Source organism: Acipenser ruthenus, chromosome 22 (assembly GCF_902713425.1).
Source record: "Acipenser ruthenus chromosome 22, fAciRut3.2 maternal haplotype, whole genome shotgun sequence".
NCBI lineage: Eukaryota > Metazoa > Chordata > Actinopteri > Acipenseriformes > Acipenseridae > Acipenser > Acipenser ruthenus.
Window position 1 is genome coordinate 22,238,951 of NC_081210.1, and position 21,491 is coordinate 22,260,441.

At 36.9% G+C, this 21,491-nt stretch overlaps 1 protein-coding gene across 2 annotated transcripts in view; it reads right to left on the minus strand.

The window, feature by feature from the left end:
• Positions 1-1,215: 1,215 nt before the first annotated feature.
• The window catches only part of LOC117431634 (testican-1-like), a 162,648-nt gene continuing 142,372 nt past the window's right edge, over positions 1,216-21,491 (minus strand). For both annotated transcript variants that reach the window (XM_058996151.1, XM_058996150.1), the window contains 5 exons: positions 9,349-9,468; positions 7,630-7,851; positions 6,818-6,880; positions 5,822-5,959; positions 1,216-5,479 (listed from right to left, as the gene is read on the minus strand). In XM_058996151.1, coding sequence (XP_058852134.1) covers positions 5,289-5,479; positions 5,822-5,959; positions 6,818-6,880; positions 7,630-7,851; positions 9,349-9,468 — 734 coding nt within the window. In that variant the 3' untranslated portion in view covers positions 1,216-5,288. The remainder of the gene's footprint in view (positions 5,480-5,821; positions 5,960-6,817; positions 6,881-7,629; positions 7,852-9,348; positions 9,469-21,491) is intronic.

Sequence of the window (21,491 nt, forward strand, 5' to 3'; positions counted from 1 at the left end):
GTAGTTATTACTGAATGTTGACACAGGGTTCTTAGTAGTGATGTGTACACCTGAAAGTAAGGAAATAGGCATTGCTTACCACACCCCAGAATAGACATGGAAACAGTGAGCATTGGATTAATACAAACAGCAGACAAGTGGTGTTTATTAGCAGTTAGAACCTGATTCCGCTGCAGTTACAGCACATTTCACCTGCAATCTTATTACTCTGGATTACTGGTGAACTCCACAGCTTCCTATGGGCATCCCATTACTAACCCACGAAGGCCTCCAGCAATTGTTTCCCTCGTTCTTGGAGAAAAGAAAGCACAGTAACAGCTTTAAAAAGAAACTTATTTTTTATATTCATATTTTATATCTGATTCAGAAAAAAACATAAAACAAACACAAGGTTTAAGGATTATTTTTTTTAAACAAGATAGGAATCAAACACATTCTTTTTCAGCAGTCTTCCTAAGGGGTTTCTAGCACTGAAAAGAAATGAGGGGCTTCCTAGGAGTAATGCAATGGCGATGACTACAGACATCTTGTGTGAATACAAAGACATGTTCTCTGTTACATAAACTTCTTGCATGAACCTGCTATGGCATTTCTTCAGAGCTGATCCAAAACAAAAGCAAGGCAATGAAGCTCCTATAACTCAGAAAATCATTGCATTTCCTTTTTACACCAATAAGCTCTGCAGTGGATGTCGATGAGTACCGGGCCCTGGAAGATAAAGACCAGCCTTGCAGTGTGATGAGGAGAAAATGCATGCCGATTTGACCTGCTTAACCCAGGGAAGAACCAGAACCAATGTGATGCTCCTTTTGGAATCCACAGCGAAGACCATTAACTCCACTGTGCTCCATGACTCACCCTGTGTATTATTTCTTTATCTGGTGAGCCACTCGACGATCCCCCCACTAGGCCTCCTTTTAATACATGATGTCATGAAAAAAAAACATTCCAACAGTTTCAAAAGACAGCATCTGTCAAAAGGTGGTTTTGTGTTTGTGAAAATGCTGCATTCTATTCTGCATATTTGTTATTTGTATGTAATAACGTTACAATGGAACCCATCCCAGAGACAAACGTCAGCAACAGCTTCCTTTATGATCCATGTTGGTGGTCCTAGAATCTTGTGTCCCCCAAAGAATAAACCTTTAACCCATACATGCTGTAAAGATGTCTTTATAAACATAATATACAGCAGTACAATTATAATGTCAACACTTTAGTGGACAGACTTAAATTTATTGAGACAGACAAAATGGAACAGATACACTGAAATCAGGTCAGCCAAAAACATCAACATTCCATTTTAACTCCAGCAGAAAAACAAAACATTAAAAACACACAATATTCTAGTTCTAAATAGATCTACGCTGAAGACAACTAACTTAAACACATCTGATGCAAATAAATACAGCCACAAAGCCAGATATGGCATATTTAGTTTTTTTCTTTTCTTTACAAAGTAAAAAATATAAAATGAATAAAATAAAAACTTTGCAAACATGCCCATTTGTGTCATTGTGCAATATGTAGTTTATTAATGTGTAATGTAGTATTACATTTTAAAAAGAAAGAAACTGACATAAACTGACATAAACTGACATAAACTGACATGCTACGATTCTATGCAACATGTGTAAACCTTTTGCAACCAGGAACTGCAGTGACAGAAAGATGTGTCCTTTTCAAACCGTGGCTGTCAATAGGTTTTAAAGCCAAATTAGATCCCAAATGAAGCGGATGGAGAAATATGTCAGAATTGTCATTATGGTTTACTACCTGGTGCTGTTGAAACTGTATTTATTTTTTAACATACATAAAGAAACTTAACAAAGAGATTAAAGACCAGCAGTTTTAGCTGCCGTGGCCTATTACACCAAACTGATCTGTAACTCCTGGGGTGTCTGACAGTGTTAATGTGTGTATATATCTTGTAGCAGGTTTTGTATCTTTTGCCCAGGAGAATTTAGTTCCCGTTATTCCTTAAAAGTACAGTGGGTCCCTTTGTTCTCCTTGTGGTGTATATATTTCAGGTTTGATGATGAGGTCTCTAACAGGTTATCAGGGATTATCAGGGAGTTCTGATGTATTCTATAAATGCGTTTATAAATGCAACTAATCTGATTTGTTAGAAGTAAATGGGCTACACTGTGAGACATCAATAGATTAGAAGGGTGATCATGCAGTTGCAGAAGGAAATGTATTCCATTCCATTTTCATCCACATGAACCGCAGCACAGTTCAATCCCCTCTGATCCCCGTTTGGGAGAAGTGTATATGTGTAAGAATGAAATTGCTACACTACAATAAAATGAAAAGTCAAAACAGAAAAAAAAACAAAGCAATGCTATAGAAGCTGAAGCTTGCCAGAATCTATCATAATTGAATTTAAGTTAAACAAATCAGTTTTTGCAGCACTAGGAAAAGATTAAGACCAAGAAGAGTCTTCTGGGGACATATATAGATGGTTAAGCATAACCTTTGCAGATGTTTGACAAGAGAACATTAAGTTAAAACCGGCTACAGGGGAAACTGGTGCAGAGGCAGAACTGCTTTCCTTCAGCATGACTGGTTACTTAAAATCCCTGTCTAGTCACTGTCACTGTGATTTCAGCTAACACACCACAAATGTTGGACCCTAGACTGTACAAGGGAGTTCATCCTTTACAAAGTGATAAAAACTTTTGAACTAGTGGAAATGTAGTTATTTTGACAGCACTATAGTATATATAAAATGCATTGCATATACAGTAGACAGAATTGCCAATGGAACCAGTTGTGGAATAGCAAACCAATATGACAGTATAACGGCTCATAGCAGCATTGCCGTTGTTGTTTATTTGACAGATTTGCAGCTGTGGAATGGTTTTGAATAGGTGGCACCGAAAAAAATGCTTTCTTTTTATCTATAGGGCAGGAAAGTGCAGTGAATAACTGTCCTTACTTTTTAACATAATAACCTCATTTTATAAAATTCACTTTAAAATAAGAAAAAACACAGTGATTGATTTAAATACATATTCATGAGCTCTGTAGCTGCTCTAAATAAGCCTGTTTGTTATAGGGGGGAATTATCTTACCAAGTCATGCTCATGGCATTTAAATATGTTCTCCTTATTTGCATATTATGTGTGTATTGGCAAATTTAATTGTTTAAATAAAAAGAAAACTTTCCAAGGCTTGCTCATAATATTTCAAATGTGTTCTGGCTGGATTTCGTTTGACAATCTTGTAAAGATCTGCACACTTAGCATTTCCCGTGAAGTATAAAATGATCATGGTTTGGTGAATGTCACATTTCCTGTTTTTTACCTTTAAATACATAAGACATATCACTATTTGGGCATCATCAGTGCCCCAATATTCAAGGCAATGTACCACAATAGAGAACAAACACAATTTGTACAAAACTCAGAGATTCCCCAACTGTTCTGCCCCAAAAATATAGGGAGTAAGAATGGATGTTGCTTAAACCCTCTATTTTGAACAACAGCTCTAAACAAGATCTTGACCATGGAATTTAAACAGCTATAAAACATGAATAATATAATAGTATATAGTCTGTGATTAAATGGACTTAAGTAAACTGCGTTTGCATTGTGTTGACCTGAACTGTGGTTTAGTATTTTTGGGTGAAATGGTGATTTAAATGACAGCAAATGATGCATCAGTAATTGACGTGACTGCATTGGGAAGACACATAACTTGGTCTAACCATCTCCACCCTGTCCTCTCCACTGTCTAATTTATTTACAACTGGAGGGTCACAGCTTACCCCCATATAGGGTTACAGGTTGGGGCACACTCCGAATAATAATACATTCATTTCTCGATTTCTATAAAGTACATTAAAAGGAAGGCAATATGAAATGTATTTATGTTAAATAGTGATGTACAATTGAAAGACCTTTTTTTTATTCTGTGATATACGAATTATAATATCTTGCTTGTATGTTAGCAGGTATGTTCCTAATGTTAAATCAGATCGCATGCACAAACTATATTTCTGTGAACCTACACATTATATTACACCCAATGTATGCCCCTTTCAAGAATTTACCAGAGGAGATATTTTGTCTGTTATGTCTATTTGGACTAGCCTACCTTAATATCAGGAGAGTTTGGTAAGGCAGGGCAATCTAGTTTGATTTCAATTGTGTTAAACTGAATATCAGACCAATCCAATGTGTTATCAGTTATGTTTTCCCTGTTTCCATTTATGTTATTCAGTGTTGCTATAAAAAATATTAAATTATGAACAAGCCTATATATTTGTCCTAGTTGACAATATGCGCCTTTCATTCACTGGCTGTGTGTTTTGTTTTATTATATGAGATGGATGTGTTTCCCAGAGGAACAGTGGACTGACTAATTACCCTCTTCTCTATCTCATTTTCAAAGTTAGGCAAAAATAAAAGACAAACAACACCACATTAAACTCTTGTCTATGTCCACTGCTAGCATTTAGGTACAGTAATAGTATTTAAACAAAAATGTCATGGCTGTATGCTAGGTCTACAGTACCACCTGTATGCCTGTTCATTGAGTTATATCACTAGGTTTGTGCAACATTTATAGCAATGTTTAAATCGAAACTGTATATATAGACTATCTTAAAGGGAAAAAAAGGTGCTAGGTCAGAAAGTAGACATGGTTAAAAAGCAGTACCTTCAATTAATATGTAGATGTGTTGTCTGTGAGTTGATTCCTCTATAGGAGACTTCACAGTATTTCAACAAAATGAAGGGCAGTTAACCCCAAATTAAATTGATTAAAAACAATATTGGGTGGACTCAAGTTGCTAACCTGAGCATGGCGTCATTATGAACCCAACAGGCCGCTTCTTTCAGTACAAGATAATGTCAATTGTCATGCCTCACTTCTGTAAAGACTACTGACACCTTGGAGGTCACGTTACAGTAATGTCAGAAGAATTTATCTCCAGATATATCTAGCCAGTAAACTTCATCATGTCTGCTTTCAAGACCTATCAGCTCTGAACACTTTGAACTCTTTCAGTGCCCTATGGCTGACAATGTGTGTTTTGTGAAGTGAGAAATAAAATCCTGCTACTGAGACTTTCAAACCAATGGATTCAGGGGGTTGCGGTGGAAACCTAAGAACCAATGTAAAGAATACACCGGACACTGCTATTGAATAAATAGGGATAAGGGATGTTTTTAAAATCTACTTGGTGTTTCAGTTTTTGTTTATTGTATGAGAAAGAAGGAGAGGTGGAATGGCTTAAAATCTGTGCAATCAATGAGAGTCCCTGGCAAGCCGTCGGAAAACTACCAGACATAGCCGACCTCATCGTCCTTGTCATCCTCCTCATCCTCGTCATCTTCGATGGCGCCTCTTGGGTGAACTCTGACCTTATGCTCCTTCTGCTTCTCAGCCTGCTCCCGATCGTCTTCCTGGTCGTCCAGCAGAACCACTGCGCCGCCACTGCCAAAATCACCAGAGGTCTCCTGGTCCTCCTCTACAGACAACAGAGTCAGCAGCAACAATGAAGACAAGGGCTGAAGCTGTGAAGCAGCACTCCAATGTACTTATTGACCGCAAAGTCATATACCGTTATAATAAGCTATATTGCATTGGGACATACCAAAGACCATGAGCAGTAAACTGGGTGTTGTGTTTAATTATTTTTCCTAGACTGTACTGGCAGTTGAGTAGTTATTTTTCCTAGACCTCTTTTTTTTATATACTGTGTTGATCTTCAAATGTAGGAGTTTTTACATTCACTATTTTTTGTTGCTATATATTTTCTAACTAGATCTCCTGTACACTCTGTACAGTATATGAGTTATTTTTTACTTACCACAAGTGGGATTTCCGTGTTTCCTGGATCCTGCAATCTCATTGCCATATTTATCCACACACCAGCACTGCCCAGTGCTACCATGGCACTGGGTGGACTTGTAATAGCCTTCCTCGTTACATCTTGGGATGAAAACTCCTACATACAATGCAAAGTAATATCTTTAAGATGTGGTGTTCTTCCAAATTAATATGACAGTGTGCATTCTTTGTTTAGGTTTTGCTAAGGCAAACTTAAGCAAACAAACACACAAATAAACAATACATTCATTCATAAAAAAGTGATACAAAAATAATCCCAATTAAACATAGCATGAATCTGTGACTCTAAACCATGTGATATGAATTTATGATTTTTGGTAGGAAACTAAAGTACACCCTTCTGTATATACTCAAATGTACAATATTGTCTCATACCAATACATTTATTTTAACTCACTGACAGGTAGAAGGAGAACCAAATCTTGAGGATTAATCTGAAGATGCCTTCAGCAAATCCAATGTGATTGTTAATTAGCAGATCTCATTAAATTCCCCTGCATTATTTTACTGAATTGTTCATGACTTAATTAAACCCCAAATTGAATCCAAGTGCTGAAGCTATACATAAACTGTATTCTGCTAGGGAACAAGCTAAATATATTCTTCTGAGTAAAAGAAGAAATGGAAGAGCATTTCCAAGAAATGGAAAATGGAAAAAATAATTACTCTCTAACATGAAGCTTTGCAGTTTCCCCTTTAGGGAGCAACATTTTCCACAGTGTTTGGGAAAGAAAGGTTTTAAACCTGACAGTTTTAGCTCAGTGCCAACAAAATGTTATCATGTTAAAGTAATTAAATAATGCCACCACAATCAAACTTTTGTATCTGGAAAGACAAGAATCCTGACTATAGAACCACTAGGTCTCTCTGGATCCAGGCCTTCACATGCCACTGGGTCCTCATCCATCAAACCTGCCTCCTTTTTGACATGAACTAATTACCCGGCAGTACTCACCTACAAGAGTTGTTTGTCTGCTCTGGTTTTGAATCCTACTAATTTCATTCTGACATGGGAGTCCTGGAGTGGAATTAAAGCAGACAGTGTTATTCCCCAAATGACTTGGCCTGCCACTCAATCAGCAAACTCATGTCGACATTGTGTAGCAAGCGAGTGGCCAGCAATGCTCCTTGAAAAAACTATTTAAGATCTTCAAAGCTATACAAAAATTATGTTTCCTGAGAGCCCACTCCACACACATACTGTACCCTTATGTAAACTGTATATCAGCTCCAACATCCATTGATGTAGTAGCTCCCGTATGAGTAGTTCTTTTGAGCCAGACAAGGCCAGTTATTTTGCATGGAATATGGAGGTATGTTTCCACTAGTGACTCTCACTGTTCTTATAGCTGAGGTGGGTGGACTGGGTTTAATAGAGCTGGGCACTGGTTTTCACTGCTGCGCAACTTCTCCATTTTGGTGTCCCAAGTTTGCTAAAAAAAAGTTGTTACAAGTTTTTCCTGGTTTGTTTAGTAGGTTGAAAAACTGAATTAAATTAATTTAATGATGACATGTCAATGATTAAAATATGAACATTGGCATCTACTGTAACAATGGGGAGGGACATTAGTATTTTCAGTGTCAAAAAGAAACTAGGGTCAAGCCATAAGTCTTACTCTGTGGTCTGCAACACTAGCTGTTTTGTCAGGATTTTGCAAAGGGGTTCATTCTTTTAAAATAGGGTCCTTGCAGGCATCTGCAAATGGCAGAGTTAGTACTGTAACAGAAGTCTGTGCTGAATACAAATAGAAGTAATGAGGCCTTTACCATCGGGCTTCTGGAAGCAATAGCACCACTCATTGTTGGACAGCTTCCCATCCTTGAAGGAGTCACAGGAGTTGAACAGTGGCTTCATGCATTGCTCGTACTTGTCCAGGTAAATGCCGCTCAACTCGCTCTGGTCAAGCAGGAGGTCATAGTTCATGTCCAGCTTGTTGAACATCCAACCCAGTGAGTCCTTGCAAATGGGGAGGATGCTAGTGTCAAACCCTGGAAAAGAAACCAAGGATGAGTGACATGAGCGTCCTGTGGGGAGGGTATACTTGTACCTGAATGAAGTGCCATATGTAGGTGTGTAAAATGGAACTGACACTTTTGTGGTGTGTTATTATACCTACAACACCTTACAATAATTAATACCTAGATTCACTGAAGGTACCTATTGGTACCTCTTGTTTGGGGATAAATAAAAAAAAAACACTAAAATAACCCCCATGTGTTTATTAAGTGTTTGGGACAGTTGCTAATAGCAATAGTATTCTCAGAAGTAGCATTAAATGTCGGAATAACCTTTTTAGTGTCTTTTAAAAGGCTTCAGAGTGCAATATTTAACAAATAATATACAGGTGTATCAGCCTGCAATTTCAAGTGGTATTAGTCTTAATTTCCCAGTGTGCCGTACTGCCTTTAGGATTCTAATGCACAGCAAATATGGAACAAGTAGCCAGACAAGATGTATTATATGCACTCTTTACAAAGACCAGATAGAATTTCCAGACCCAAATTTGCTTCTCAAAGTTCTACTCCAAATCGTCAAAAGCACTTTTCAGGAAGGAACAAAAGCAACCAATAAATACACAGCTCGGATATGTAAATGTTTGTAAGTATTCGCGTTTTTTTATTCCATTCAGAAAATCAATTGTACAATTATAAACCTGCATAATGTTGCAGCATTTCAGGTAATTGTCCTCCATTAAAGGCCTGTGTAAACAAACAACCTTACCGCTTTGATTAAATTAGAATAAATTAGTCTGCCAAAACTGTAGCCTAAATAACTTTGAAATGTGTCTGAAGGTTGCTGGATTACAGTGTTAAAAGTCCTGATACATAAACTTGACTCCGCTCTCACAGTTCTGTGCTGTCATCTTTTGCCATTTGGTCCTCAAAATTAAACATGGTAGGGCCTCTTCTAACGGTAATGACCTCCATGCCTGTCCTAACTGTCAGATAGTGTTCTCTAAACATCTTGAGATTATAGTTCATTCATGAGGTTACGTATGTCAGGGGGAACACGTTTGAACAATAACAGTGGTACCAGTGATTCACTTATAAGATCTGTGAGAGAAAACAAAATCACATCATATGTTTAAAAAGAGAATTTACATAAGCTGGTCTGATTATACCATGGCAAATTGCAAGCAAAAATATCACTTTATCCTTTTGTATTTTAAATGTGCAATGCAGTAATCTTTCTGTCTTGTAAAAGCTTGATCCCCTGTTCAATGTTATTAAAATGCACTGTATAAGCTACCCCCAAATCTATAGCAATTTGCTTTACAGAATAAAGAAAAAAAACAAGTGGGTTAGCCCTTATCCAGTAACTTGGTAACATGTCTATGCATATACAGACGAAATAGTGTTGGGCACCATGGGCCATCTAACAGGGATATGCAGCTTTTATAGATTACACAAAAGGTGACGGGTTAAATATATATAATCTGTTGGACAGTGCATTTACGTGGAGGTGTGTATATCGCAGTTACTCACGGCTTGTTGCTGAATCTGAGCTTGCTGTGGGTTTCATATCTCTATTGGCATCATGATGGAGAGCCCCAAACCAGTCCTTCAGCCTGGAGGCCAAGTTCCTCAACTCACGGTCATTGCAAGCTAGAAGACAAGCAAACAAACAATTAACTAGAAGCAGGAACAGCTGTCACAGGAAATTGGTAGACCGGGAAATAAGTCGACACCGTCTATACTAGTCATGCAGGAATTTCAGGTTTTTAAAAGGGAAGGTTTTCCAATTCCCATTTCTTATTGTCAACCAGCCTGTATCAGTTTGTGAATCGGTTAAACTGTATTCAACTGCAGAAAATGGATAGAATGAGCATTACTAGGTTTAAGTATTTTTGATGTGAAAAGAAATACATGTTAGTACTGTACAACATCGAGGTGCTTCTATAATGAATAACAAAACACATTAATATGACACACTATGAATACCTATCATATACAATGAATATATTGTTTATTGTGCTCATCATAATTGTTGTTTACAAAGACATTGAAAATGTGTTTACCTTACCACAACTGTAAAAAATAAAAAATAAAGAGCTGAGGGTAATGTTCCAAAAGAGCAATGTTTTCTGTTTTCTCTTACACTATGCCACCATTTCTTTATATCCGGCTTATTAAAATACAAGTCAAACATTTTTTCTGACCATAATTAACATTAGCTTTGAGGCTGAGACTAAAAACAGTAAAGACAACACTGAGCTGTGAGAGACATGTCTCTCACTAATGCAACTGCGTCTGCAAAAGTCAAGGTTGTGTTGCTGTTGTACAGAATTAAATAGAAAGCTGTATGAGAGCGTTAACAAACAAATGACAACCATCAAAAAATGATTATGCCAGGAAACATTTCATTAGCAGATGATATTGAAATGACAAAGATGCAGCAACAGTTTAAAATAAGAGACAGAGACTAATCTTAATAAATTCTCATTAATAAATTCATATGTCCATTTTAACAATATACCTTATATTAAATATAGTAGTAATGAAAACGTGGCACAGCATATTCAGTGCTTGAGCTTGAAAAGGCATGCATGATACTGTAACATTATGTTCAATATTAAACATAGTTTGAATTGTTTAACCTAACAAAACAGAAATTGTTCTCACTGTACAGTTTGGCTACTTGTAGAATGATAAATCCTTTTATTTTGATGCTTTTGAACATCAGGCTGTGTATGCAGACATCTGCCCAACATATTAAACATACCCTATGCTGGGAACTGCCAGCTGTGTCTCAGTATCCCTGGTATGACTGGTTTACAAATTAGTAGTTCATTAACGTCAAGGGACAAAAAACATAAGGACCACAGTGTTTTGTAGTCTGCAGACAGATTTGTATCAAAATGTAATCAAAGATGTTCCAACCCTATCAGCATTTCAAAGAATTAAAAGTGTTTCCAAAGCAATATGCTTTATCCCTGATGTAATCCTACACTATCTAAAGGTAAAACTATTTTAGCATCAAATATAAGAAAAAATCTCAAATATACATTTAAGTGGAGAAAACCCAGGAATCCCCCAGATGTGAAAGTTCTTAAACCAATTTTAGATCTGTAACCCTGATATTTATTGCAGATTGAAGACATCATGTGATCTTAACACAGCTGTGGTCCACCATTATTCCACCAGTAGACTAAAATACCCAAGGTCAACGGCAAGGTATGTAAGCACCAACTCTCTCCCTGCTGAAACTAGTATTCAGAATTATAAAGCATTTATTCATGGAGCACTGTAGTTGTTTCACAAATCACCTTGTTTACACAGTAGAAGACGTACAATGTGTGGAAAAGTTTGTTTAAACCTAAAAATAATTCAAGAAAAAAAGAAATGTCATTATATCAAGTTCTGCATTTGCTTATCAAAACAGTGTAATTTGAAATTGAGATTCACCAAGACATTCAGATGTTTGGATTTGGAGGAATGCAAGATTGGATCCAGTACGAGATCTGGTTACCAAAACCCATCTTTGTGTTGTTATTATTATTTATTTATTTATTCATTTCCCCCCCCCCCCCCCCCATGTGACTCCAGTATTTGATTAGATAGATGAATAAAATACATTTGTGATTTGGTGATAAAAATGAAAGATGTTAGTAAATGTATTTCAGAGGTTTACAGAAGCCATCAGATGGATTGCCATGCTCACTACTGAACTGGGTGAGGTTAAAAACCAGAAAAACAGTGGGTGGAAAGCTTACACATTCACTGTCACATGTTAATGAAAGTATGAGAAATGCATTAAATAATATCAAAACAACAATTAAAACAAATAGATTTGTATTAATAAAGGAGCTGCTGTACTGTATTTATTACAACATTAGCACTCATAATGTAATCCAAACCAAGGACATTTTTGTTTTTAAAATTAGTCTTATAAGCTAGTACAGTCAGAATATAGGCAACATACAAGAAACATATAGACTTGTAGTATTCAATTATTTATTAAACAAAATGAACAAACATATGGGGAACAACTACATCTTCAAAGAAATTATAATGTAATACATGACAGATGCATGTAAAATGTCCATAGCATAGAAATGCAAAGAAAAAGCAATATATAATAGTTCCAAAAATGAGTATGCAGTTTAAACAATAAATGCATGTAAAATGTTCATAGAATTTATAAACAAATAAAAAAGGCATCTATGCATGCACTACCAGTGGTTCTATACAATCCTTAGTGAATGTATAAAATGTTTGAGTTCTCTCAATATTTCACACATCCACTGGCCAAATTGTAGTGATTCTACACATTCACTAGCGATTCTATACAATCACTTATTTCACACTTTCACTGTAACATTATATAAATATATATATTACTCTTGTTTTCCGTTTAGAAACTTTGCTCTCTGTAGAGCATTTGTTTCGGTCATTATTATCCATGCATCCCTTAATTGAATCAGCCACTTATGTTCACCAGCAGTTGCAATCTGAAAATCTATACCGTGTTGATGGATGATTCGAGGCACATTAGGGGAGGGATGGGGATTAATGAGCAACCTAGGTCAGAAGAGGGAGCAAAGCATCATTCATTTACTTATGCCACCACCAGTTGACAAAATGGCGGAATATGCGAGGGCTAGCAAGAAAGAAACAAAGAACGGTATGCACAACCTACTTCATACGGAATTAATTATTTTCATTATACAAATGCCTTTCTACAGATCTAACAAAACATTTTCTTTTCTCTTATCCACCAACAGTGGTTGCATTTTGGTATTTTATAAGGTCAGCTGGTTGTCCATTGACCAGTCACCTGTCCACTGACTGCCAATTGGAAACTGGCTGTTGCCTTTTGAAAAGCATATTCAGAGCTATTTAAATGGGTAGTTTTAAATGTGTACTTTAGGACATGCTTGCCCCATAACTGCTTGGATGCATAAGACATTGCTATGGGGATCGCAGGTGGCTGTAATGGCCAAAGCTTCTGCTGGGTGGGAGACAGGCACTGCCAGCAGTGTGAGCCCATGGACAATCTGAATGAGGCAGGTGTGCTCCTAGGCTGCCAGGCGGCAAAGGAACAGACAGTGAGTAGATTGTTAGTTTAGTGTGTTTGAGGTTAACCAAGGAAAGCCAAGCTTATTCACACATTCAGTAGATCGAGAGCTGCCAAGACTCCAAAGCTCTCCTTATTCTGAAGTCTGGTACTACTCCCCCAAAATCAAATGCAACCATTTTTAAAAAACTCAGCCATCTCCTACAACAACAACAACAACAGCAACAGGTTTTATAAAGTGTCAGACACACCTCAAAGCGATGCACATATTTAACATAAATTAATAAGAGAAAAATATTAAAAGAAAGACAAATATAGAACACATACCTAAATGAACATAACACAAGCCTACGTTTTTCAACAGTATCATATAATAATAATAATAATAATAATAATAATAATAATAATAATAATAATAGCATCTTCCTGGATGTTTAAATGGAAAAATAAAAAGTATTATTAGCCTGGCTGTTATAAACAATATGCGAGAACTTTCAAATCTTGATGGTGTTTAAACTGCCTGTCGGTTATTTTTCATTACAAAGATCACTAGGTTAAAAGCGTATTGCTTTTTCTTCTGAATTGTCTGCATTTTTTATCTATAATACGTCTTGCTTGCCTGTGACTTAACATGCTTTTACTGTGTTTTACACCAGTTTGCTTTGCTTCCACGGTAGTATTTTTGATAAAGTTAGAAAGCAGTTAAAAACAAAACAGGAAATGACACTAGCAATACCAGTTAGATATAACTGTGCTCTGTATTGGAGTGTGTATGTCTGTATGTTCCATTGAAAGAATGCTACGCTGAAAGAATTGATTTTTTTTTAACATGTACTGTATATTGTCATTTTACCATCGCTGTATTCTCCAGGTAAAATAAATAGGCACATTTCAATTGCAAACTCTTAACTGCCAAGGAAGGATTAAAGATAAATAAATAAATAGAAATAGTGCAATCATATTTTCTGCCTTGGGAAATATAATTTAATGAATAACTTAAAGTAAAATAAATAAATAAACAGATTTTAAAATCCCCAGTAGGTTACATGCAGAAAACAAAAACAAGCTTTCTCTGTCCTATTTGAGGTAACACCATTCAACCAGTCCCTGAAGGACGGTTCTGAGACCTTGGGGACATATTCTCTTTTACATTGTAGATTCAATGGAACCAGAAAGATTTCCAAGGTCATCTGAAAAGAGAACAGATAAACACCCTCATTCTAGACTGCTGTTCATATTTGCCAGTGCGATTTAACAGGGCAGATATAAAATCATTGAACAAGCTGAGAAATTATGTCTTACTAAATACCTGTAGGAAAAGACGACACAGTTCTTTTGCAAAACCCATTTTATATTGTATTATAATGGGGCTTCAAACGGCGTCCAAACTGGGCGTACAGCCCAGAAATGTAGAAACCCAGCACTGCTTTTGTAAGCAGGTTTGTCAGAACATGTGCGTTATTGTGACCTCAGTGTAGTGTGCCAGATGCAGCTTTTCTGCATTCACTCCCTTTATCTGAGCTTGGCAGGAGTAAAGCACAGTTAAGCGGACACAGGGAGATAAGGCTTCCAGGCAATCACAGAGCTCGCTCCTTCCCTCTGCTCCATCTCCCATCTCTATCCACCCTCTGGCAGGGGTTGCCAACACGTCGATCGCGAGCTACTGCCCCTTTAAAACACTTGAAACAGGAAATGAAAGCTCAGCGCTGGTGCGCACTGTTATTTTTCAGATCAAAATAAATAAACAGAAATCTAGCTCTGTTTGAGCACTAACTAAAACATACAGGAACAGGACGGATACCCCGTTTACCCGTAACAAACAAAACACATGCTTTACAAAGTTAAACACAGCACAGTACTTACAATGTGACTGCTCGGACACAGAGTACTCCTTTCCATGTCCTTCTACTCAGCAGCCCCGCCTAGACTGACTGCTGACTTTTTATTTCTGCCAGCTGGCTTCAATGTACAATAATTGCCAGCTGAAATTAATTAACAAATAATAAAACAATTAACACATACTGGTTTTTAGCAGGGAGGATTTTTAACTCCCTCCCTGCTGTGTTACAATATATATGTGTGTGTGTGTGTGTGTGTGTGCGGGTGCGTGTTTGTGTGTTTGTGTGTATGTTACTTCATAGTAAACAATACAGGCCTATGAGCAGTTTTGGAATCTTACTGAGTTGGAAAGAGTGGAAAATTGAGTTTTTGTTTGCAAGAGTAAAAGACATATGTATTTGCCTGATGTGTGTACCATACTGCAATCTCTTGACCAGACTTAGGCAAGAACTTAATGACAGATTTCATGATTTTCCGCATCTGGAATCTTGTGTAATGTTTATTACAAATCCTTTTATGCATGTGGATATAAGTGACATTTCTGAACAATTGGGGTCTTTGTTTGACCTGGATTGTGTTAAACTGGAAATGGAGATTCTTAATCTTCAAAAAGATATTCATTTGAAAGCAAGATACCCAGTGTCTGACTTTAATGGTCAAGGACAAGAACAGAAATCTCTGCACAGCAGCAGTGAAAGTGGCGTCCTTATTTGATTCCACTTATCTATGTAAATCTGCCTTTTCAGACATGAACAGACATGGCTGCTCTAGTGCACTGATAGTGTAAGGATTATTGCCCACATTGTCTTCCTGCAATGATTTAGAAGACAGATCTCAAACCCCAGTGCACTAGAGAAGACATTTTAAAAAGAGCTTTGAAAAAGACTTTAAAATTTTAGTGTAAAAGGTTGTCAGGATGTTAAGAATGAAAAGAAAAATGACAGGTCCGTTATTTAAACAGTTGTAGCAACACTTGGGGACGTTGAACACTATATTATTCAGAACCCGCTACTTACTCTTTAACAGGATTACAGTAAGTAAATATAGTGCAATCTGGACCATTTACTGTAAATAGACTACAGTTTACATCCTTTGCAATAATTCCTTATCAATACATTTAAATATATTATGAACCTAGTTTTCAGCAAATATATATTTTAAAATAATGCCTATCTTAGGTGCCCAATGTATTGTGAGATTTGTGTTGGTTCACTATTGAAGAAGAAGAAGAAGAAGAAGAAGAAGAAGAAGAAGAAGAAGAAGAAGAAGAAGAAGAAGAAGAAGGAGGAGGAGGAGGCTTATCATACAGTTTTACTAACCTAAAAGGAGAAATAAGGTTCAGATAGTAAAGCTGATTTCCATTTTGTTTTAGCATGCTCTCTCATTTGCTTCTATATCACGCTGAATGTGGTGCCAACAGGCACACTTCTGTTAAACTATTTACATTCACCCGCAGATCCAGGTTTCAGGCGGCAAAAATTATCATCACTTTAGCTGAGGCAGAGGGTTATGAATCACAATCAGCAGGCTGAATAGACATATAAGGGTTTAAAAAGACCAGAGGCATGTTATTCAAAAGTGCTGATGGTAAAGGCGTTTCAAATACCTTCAGAAGGGGGGCTCAGTGCATTGCATGGGCTTTGATCTCTCAGTAAACAGCCATGCCCTGGACAGAGGGAGATTGAAGGGGATGGATTTGAAACCTGCAGGGGATGAGGCATTCAAAACTTTTTTTTTTTTTTTTTTTATTTCTTGGAATTAAAGTGTGTTTGAAATATTCCTACAAAATATCGTAAATCCTTTAAAGTTTTTCCCCTCTCCCCAAAGTGGTATTTTTTCTAAAAAAAAAGGACTAATATCTTTTTATACATTTTTGTCTCATCATGCATTCCCAGAGAAAAGGCAAATATTGTATGAGAAGTAAGATTTTTTAATGTATTATGTCATATGAATATACAGTATTTCATCCAGTATTAAATACAGAAATGCATCTAAAAGTGTATTGCTACATAAACATAACAAAACTGGAACATGGAAAATGAATTCTTACTTGGGGCACTGTTGCCAGATCCCTACTACTATAATGCTGCTACTACTACTACCACTAATAATAATAATAATAATAATAATAATAATAATACATCTGAACCCAAAAAATTTGCTCACTGTGAAGAACTGTATGCACGAGAAATTAAGACAATCTTTGTACATTGTACTAGACTGATTTAAGCATCTCACATCTTGTCAGGCGTACCAGGTAACTATATGCCAGCAGTAATCTGCAGAGAATGTCCCTGTACTTACCAAGACAATTCACTCTCTGCAGTAACTAAAAATCGTATAACATTCTGCTGTTTGTCTCAGAACCCCATTCCCTGCACTATCTGCAAATTCTAGGGCATTTTGGCATGGCAATGCAGGTATATTGCTTCATGACATCTCAGAAAACTGCAGTGGTATAATAGTGCTGGGTTGTTTCCTCTGGTAATTCAGTCCCTCCAATACCTCTAAGAAACTGTCTACCATCTCTTTCCCCCAGGCAACTAATATTGAGCTGTTATAATAAATTGCAGAGCATCCTGTCTTGCTGATCCAAGTTTATTGCCATCAACAAAAGCAGGAAACTGTAAAGCTATGTGCCGTTCTGATCAATGTAGTTCCTGCAGTGAGGCTCTGCTGATCTAGACATGTACTTGAACTGAATAACAGTATTTTGTATTCTGCTCATCTCTGGAAATGTCTCTCCCAGAAATTGGTTTGTGCTCTAGAGATGACATGCAAAAGGTGCTTTTTTTTGTATGGTCTCAATAGACAAGGTGCTGAAATGGACAGTGTGCACTGTTTTTAATTCTGTGTTACGACTTACTCTGTGATAAAGGCTAAAACATTAATCTACTTGAATTTTTTCTTATTAGTTTTTATCTTAGAATCTACGATTGGGAGTTTTTGAAGTTATGGGTGAAAAAGAATATCAGCTTAATCATCTACATTTTCTACATCTGTCTTACTTGTTTATATCAGATATGCTTACCCACCCTACTTCCTCATACTTGCCCTTCACAGGTCTTTTAAAGAGAATATTTAGTAAGCCTGGCAAATAATCTCCTGAGCAGAAACAACTCCAGAGAATCACATACAACACATATAATAGGATGTGAAACAGATAACAGCTAGCAGGAACATGAAGATGATCTTTAAACTGATCCTGGGGGGCCGGGAGAAAATGTAGGACTAATTAGGGAATGGTGCACAAAAGGAAAAAGTTATATATTTGTGAAACATAAATCTTTTAACACAGCCAAGCTGACTACACTGTTATTGATACAAATGACACACTACATCATTTTGTTTTATTGCAGGTTGTCTTGAACATGTTAGCTCAATACAGTTATCTTCTTTAAGTGACGTCCTATCGGGACACCAAACTTTTCCTGGTGCTAGATTACAGGGAATTCAGGATTGCTTACATTATGTACCAGATACAATCATATAATTCACTCTGTCTCACACACATATTAGTCAATTCCGTATTGGTCTTATCATGCTGGTCAAAGTAATTTGTTTCTAGCAGATAGAGAAAATTCACAGCAAAACCCAAGCAATTACCAATAATTCACCCCCAGCTGAAACACTAACTTGTGGGGCGGTTTTCAATGCCCCCTTTGGAGGTGGATATTGAGAGCTTTAGGTCAACACACCATGGCAATCACCTTAATTATGCTTGTAACCCATGATAGTAACACTACACCATCATTCATATACCAAGCATCAAAAGAAACTTATCACTATCATAACACATTCATTTTCGAAAAAAGATATATAAATGATGGACATTGACTAAATGTTTTTGGTTTCTTTTTAATCACTCAAACATTCATCCTTGACCATGACACTTTTGAGTGACTATGACTGAAGCATATGCACTTACTTACGATTGTAAGTCGCCCTGGATAAGGGCGTCTGCTAAGAAATAAATAATAATAATAATAATAACTTAATCACCTAATTAGTGAGACAGTTGATTGGACGCTGGATATGGAGTGATTTCAGCCGTTGAATTGCAAGCTTGAATAAAAGCAATAAAGAAAAAAAAACAATATGCCACGTCTGCCAAGAGAGCAGCGCCTTCATGCAATCTGCATGTGGGAGGCCTGACTAGGGCAGCGTACTGTGGCTATAACCACACACTCTATCAATGACAGGCCATGAACTGGGAGACCAAGAGTAACAACACCTGCCCAAGATCGACAGATCATTTTGCAGCATCTTCGTGATGTAAATTGTTAATCAGCACAATAAAAAGTCACTGCACCTGCTCTAAAACAGAGTTTGTCATTTTTCGATCACATCTAGTGAATTTTATCCAAATATAAGTGATAAGTTTCTTTTGATACTCAAATATAAGTGATACGTTTCTTTTGAAGCTCAGTATATATCAAAGAAAACACAAGCTTGTTGTGTTTTTTTGTTAGCGTGGGTCAGTGGATGTTATTATTCTACTAAAGGTGAACCGAGACTTGGAAAGAGAATAAGAGAAATAGAAAGAGAAACATACATCTTAGTCAGTGGCAAAACATCCCAGACATCTTTTTAATATTTTAAAACATTCCACTCTTACACCATGCCAAAGAGGGACACAGCAGAGTTCAATTTCATTGTGATTATTAATCACCAGGCACTTAATATTCCATTACCTGAGAGTGCAGATTGAATTACAACCCTAGCATTCCAAACAGAAACTGCAATGAATCCTGTTTGGAGGGAGCCTGACCTGAGCACATGACACATTGCTTTTTGAAGTATGTCCCACCTTCACAAACACATTAAGTAGCTGCATAAGAAATGTCTGCACATTCACAAAGCATTGCAAGGTATATATAGTATTTGTTTTTGTTTTAAATGTTTTAATTGTTGGGTATCAGTTTTCTCAGAATATTTATTCAAAATGAACTTGCTGTTACACATCTATTGTGTATGTTATGCAAAGGTTATTTATTTTCGTATTTCAATGGTCAGTTTGTAGCAGTTACATCACAACATCCACAGCAACAGCAATGTTTAACAAAAATAACCTACTAAATTAAAGTTACTGTATCACCATAAGTAAATGGTTACATGTGGCATAAACAGAAAGCGATAGTTATTCGTGGGTAACTCAATTCATGATTCTTCCCTTACTCATTGATTATTGTTCTGTTCCCCACATAGAACCACTGTGTAGACTATAGTGTACTCTCTTACAACCTCTCTATAGAATGTCCAGCATGTTCTTCAGTAAGGCAAGGAGACTTTACTTTCACAAATGGTGCTTGATTCTATGGATCTGGATTGGAAAGGTTTGAAGTGGCCACAGTTGTTACCAAGAACGCTAAACTTTCCTGACTTCAGATAAGGTATCTGCAGCTCAAGCATCAGATGGGTGCCTTTGCATAGGCTTCCCTATCCAAGGATTTTAAATCATGAAGACTTCTTTTTTTAATATGCAGAAAACAAAAGGTTAACAGATCCTTATCCCTAGTACCATATCACTTCCTGTTGTTAAAGCACATTTCCATTGTCTACATTACTCTGGTAGGCTATGAGACAAACAGCTGGTTTTACAGAACCTGATTGGCACTGATCTTGGACTACCTAAGGAAATATATATATATATATATATATATATATATATATATATATATATATATATATATATATATATATATATATATATATATATATATATATACAGTGCCTTGCGAAAGTATTCGGCCCCCTTGAACTTTGCGACCTTTTGCCACATTTCAGGCTTCAAACATAAAGATATGAAACTGTAATTTTTTGTGAAGAATCAACAACAAGTGGGACACAATCATGAAGTGGAACGAAATTTATTGGATATTTCAAACTTTTTTAACAAATAAAAAACTGAAAAATTGGGCGTGCAAAATTATTCAGCCCCTTTACTTTCAGTGCAGCAAACTCTCTCCAGAAGTTCAGTGAGGATCTCTGAATGATCCAATGTTGACCTAAATGACTAATGATGATAAATAGAATCCACCTGTGTGTAATCAAGTCTCCGTATAAATGCACCTGCACTGTGATAGTCTCAGAGGTCCATTTAAAGCGCAGAGAGCATCATGAAGAACAAGGAACACACCAGGCAGGTCCGAGATACTGTTGTGGAGAAGTTTAAAGCCGGATTTGGATACAAAAAGATTTCCCAAGCTTTAAACATCCCAAGGAGCACTGTGCAAGCGATAATATTGAAATGGAAGGAGTATCAGACCACTGCAAATCTACCAAGACCTGGCCGTCCCTCTAAACTTTCAGCTCATACAAGGAGAAGACTGATCAGAGATGCAGCCAAGAGGCCCATGATCACTCTGGATGAACTGCAGAGATCTACAGCTGAGGTGGGAGACTCTGTCCATAGGACAACAATCAGTCGTATACTGCACAAATCTGGCCTTTATGGAAGAGTGGCAAGAAGAAAGCCATTTCTTAAAGATATCCATAAAAAGTGTCGTTTACAGTTTGCCACAAGCCACCTGGGAGACACACCAAACATGTGGAAGAAGGTGCTCTGGTCAGATGAAACCAAAATCGAACTTTTTGGCAACAATGCAAAACGTTATGTTTGGCGTAAAAGCAACACAGCTCATCACCCTGAACACACCATCCCCACTGTCAAACATGGTGGTGGCAGCATCATGGTTTGGGCCTGCTTTTCTTCAGCAGGGACAGGGAAGATGGTTAAAATTGATGGGAAGATGGATGGAGCCAAATACAG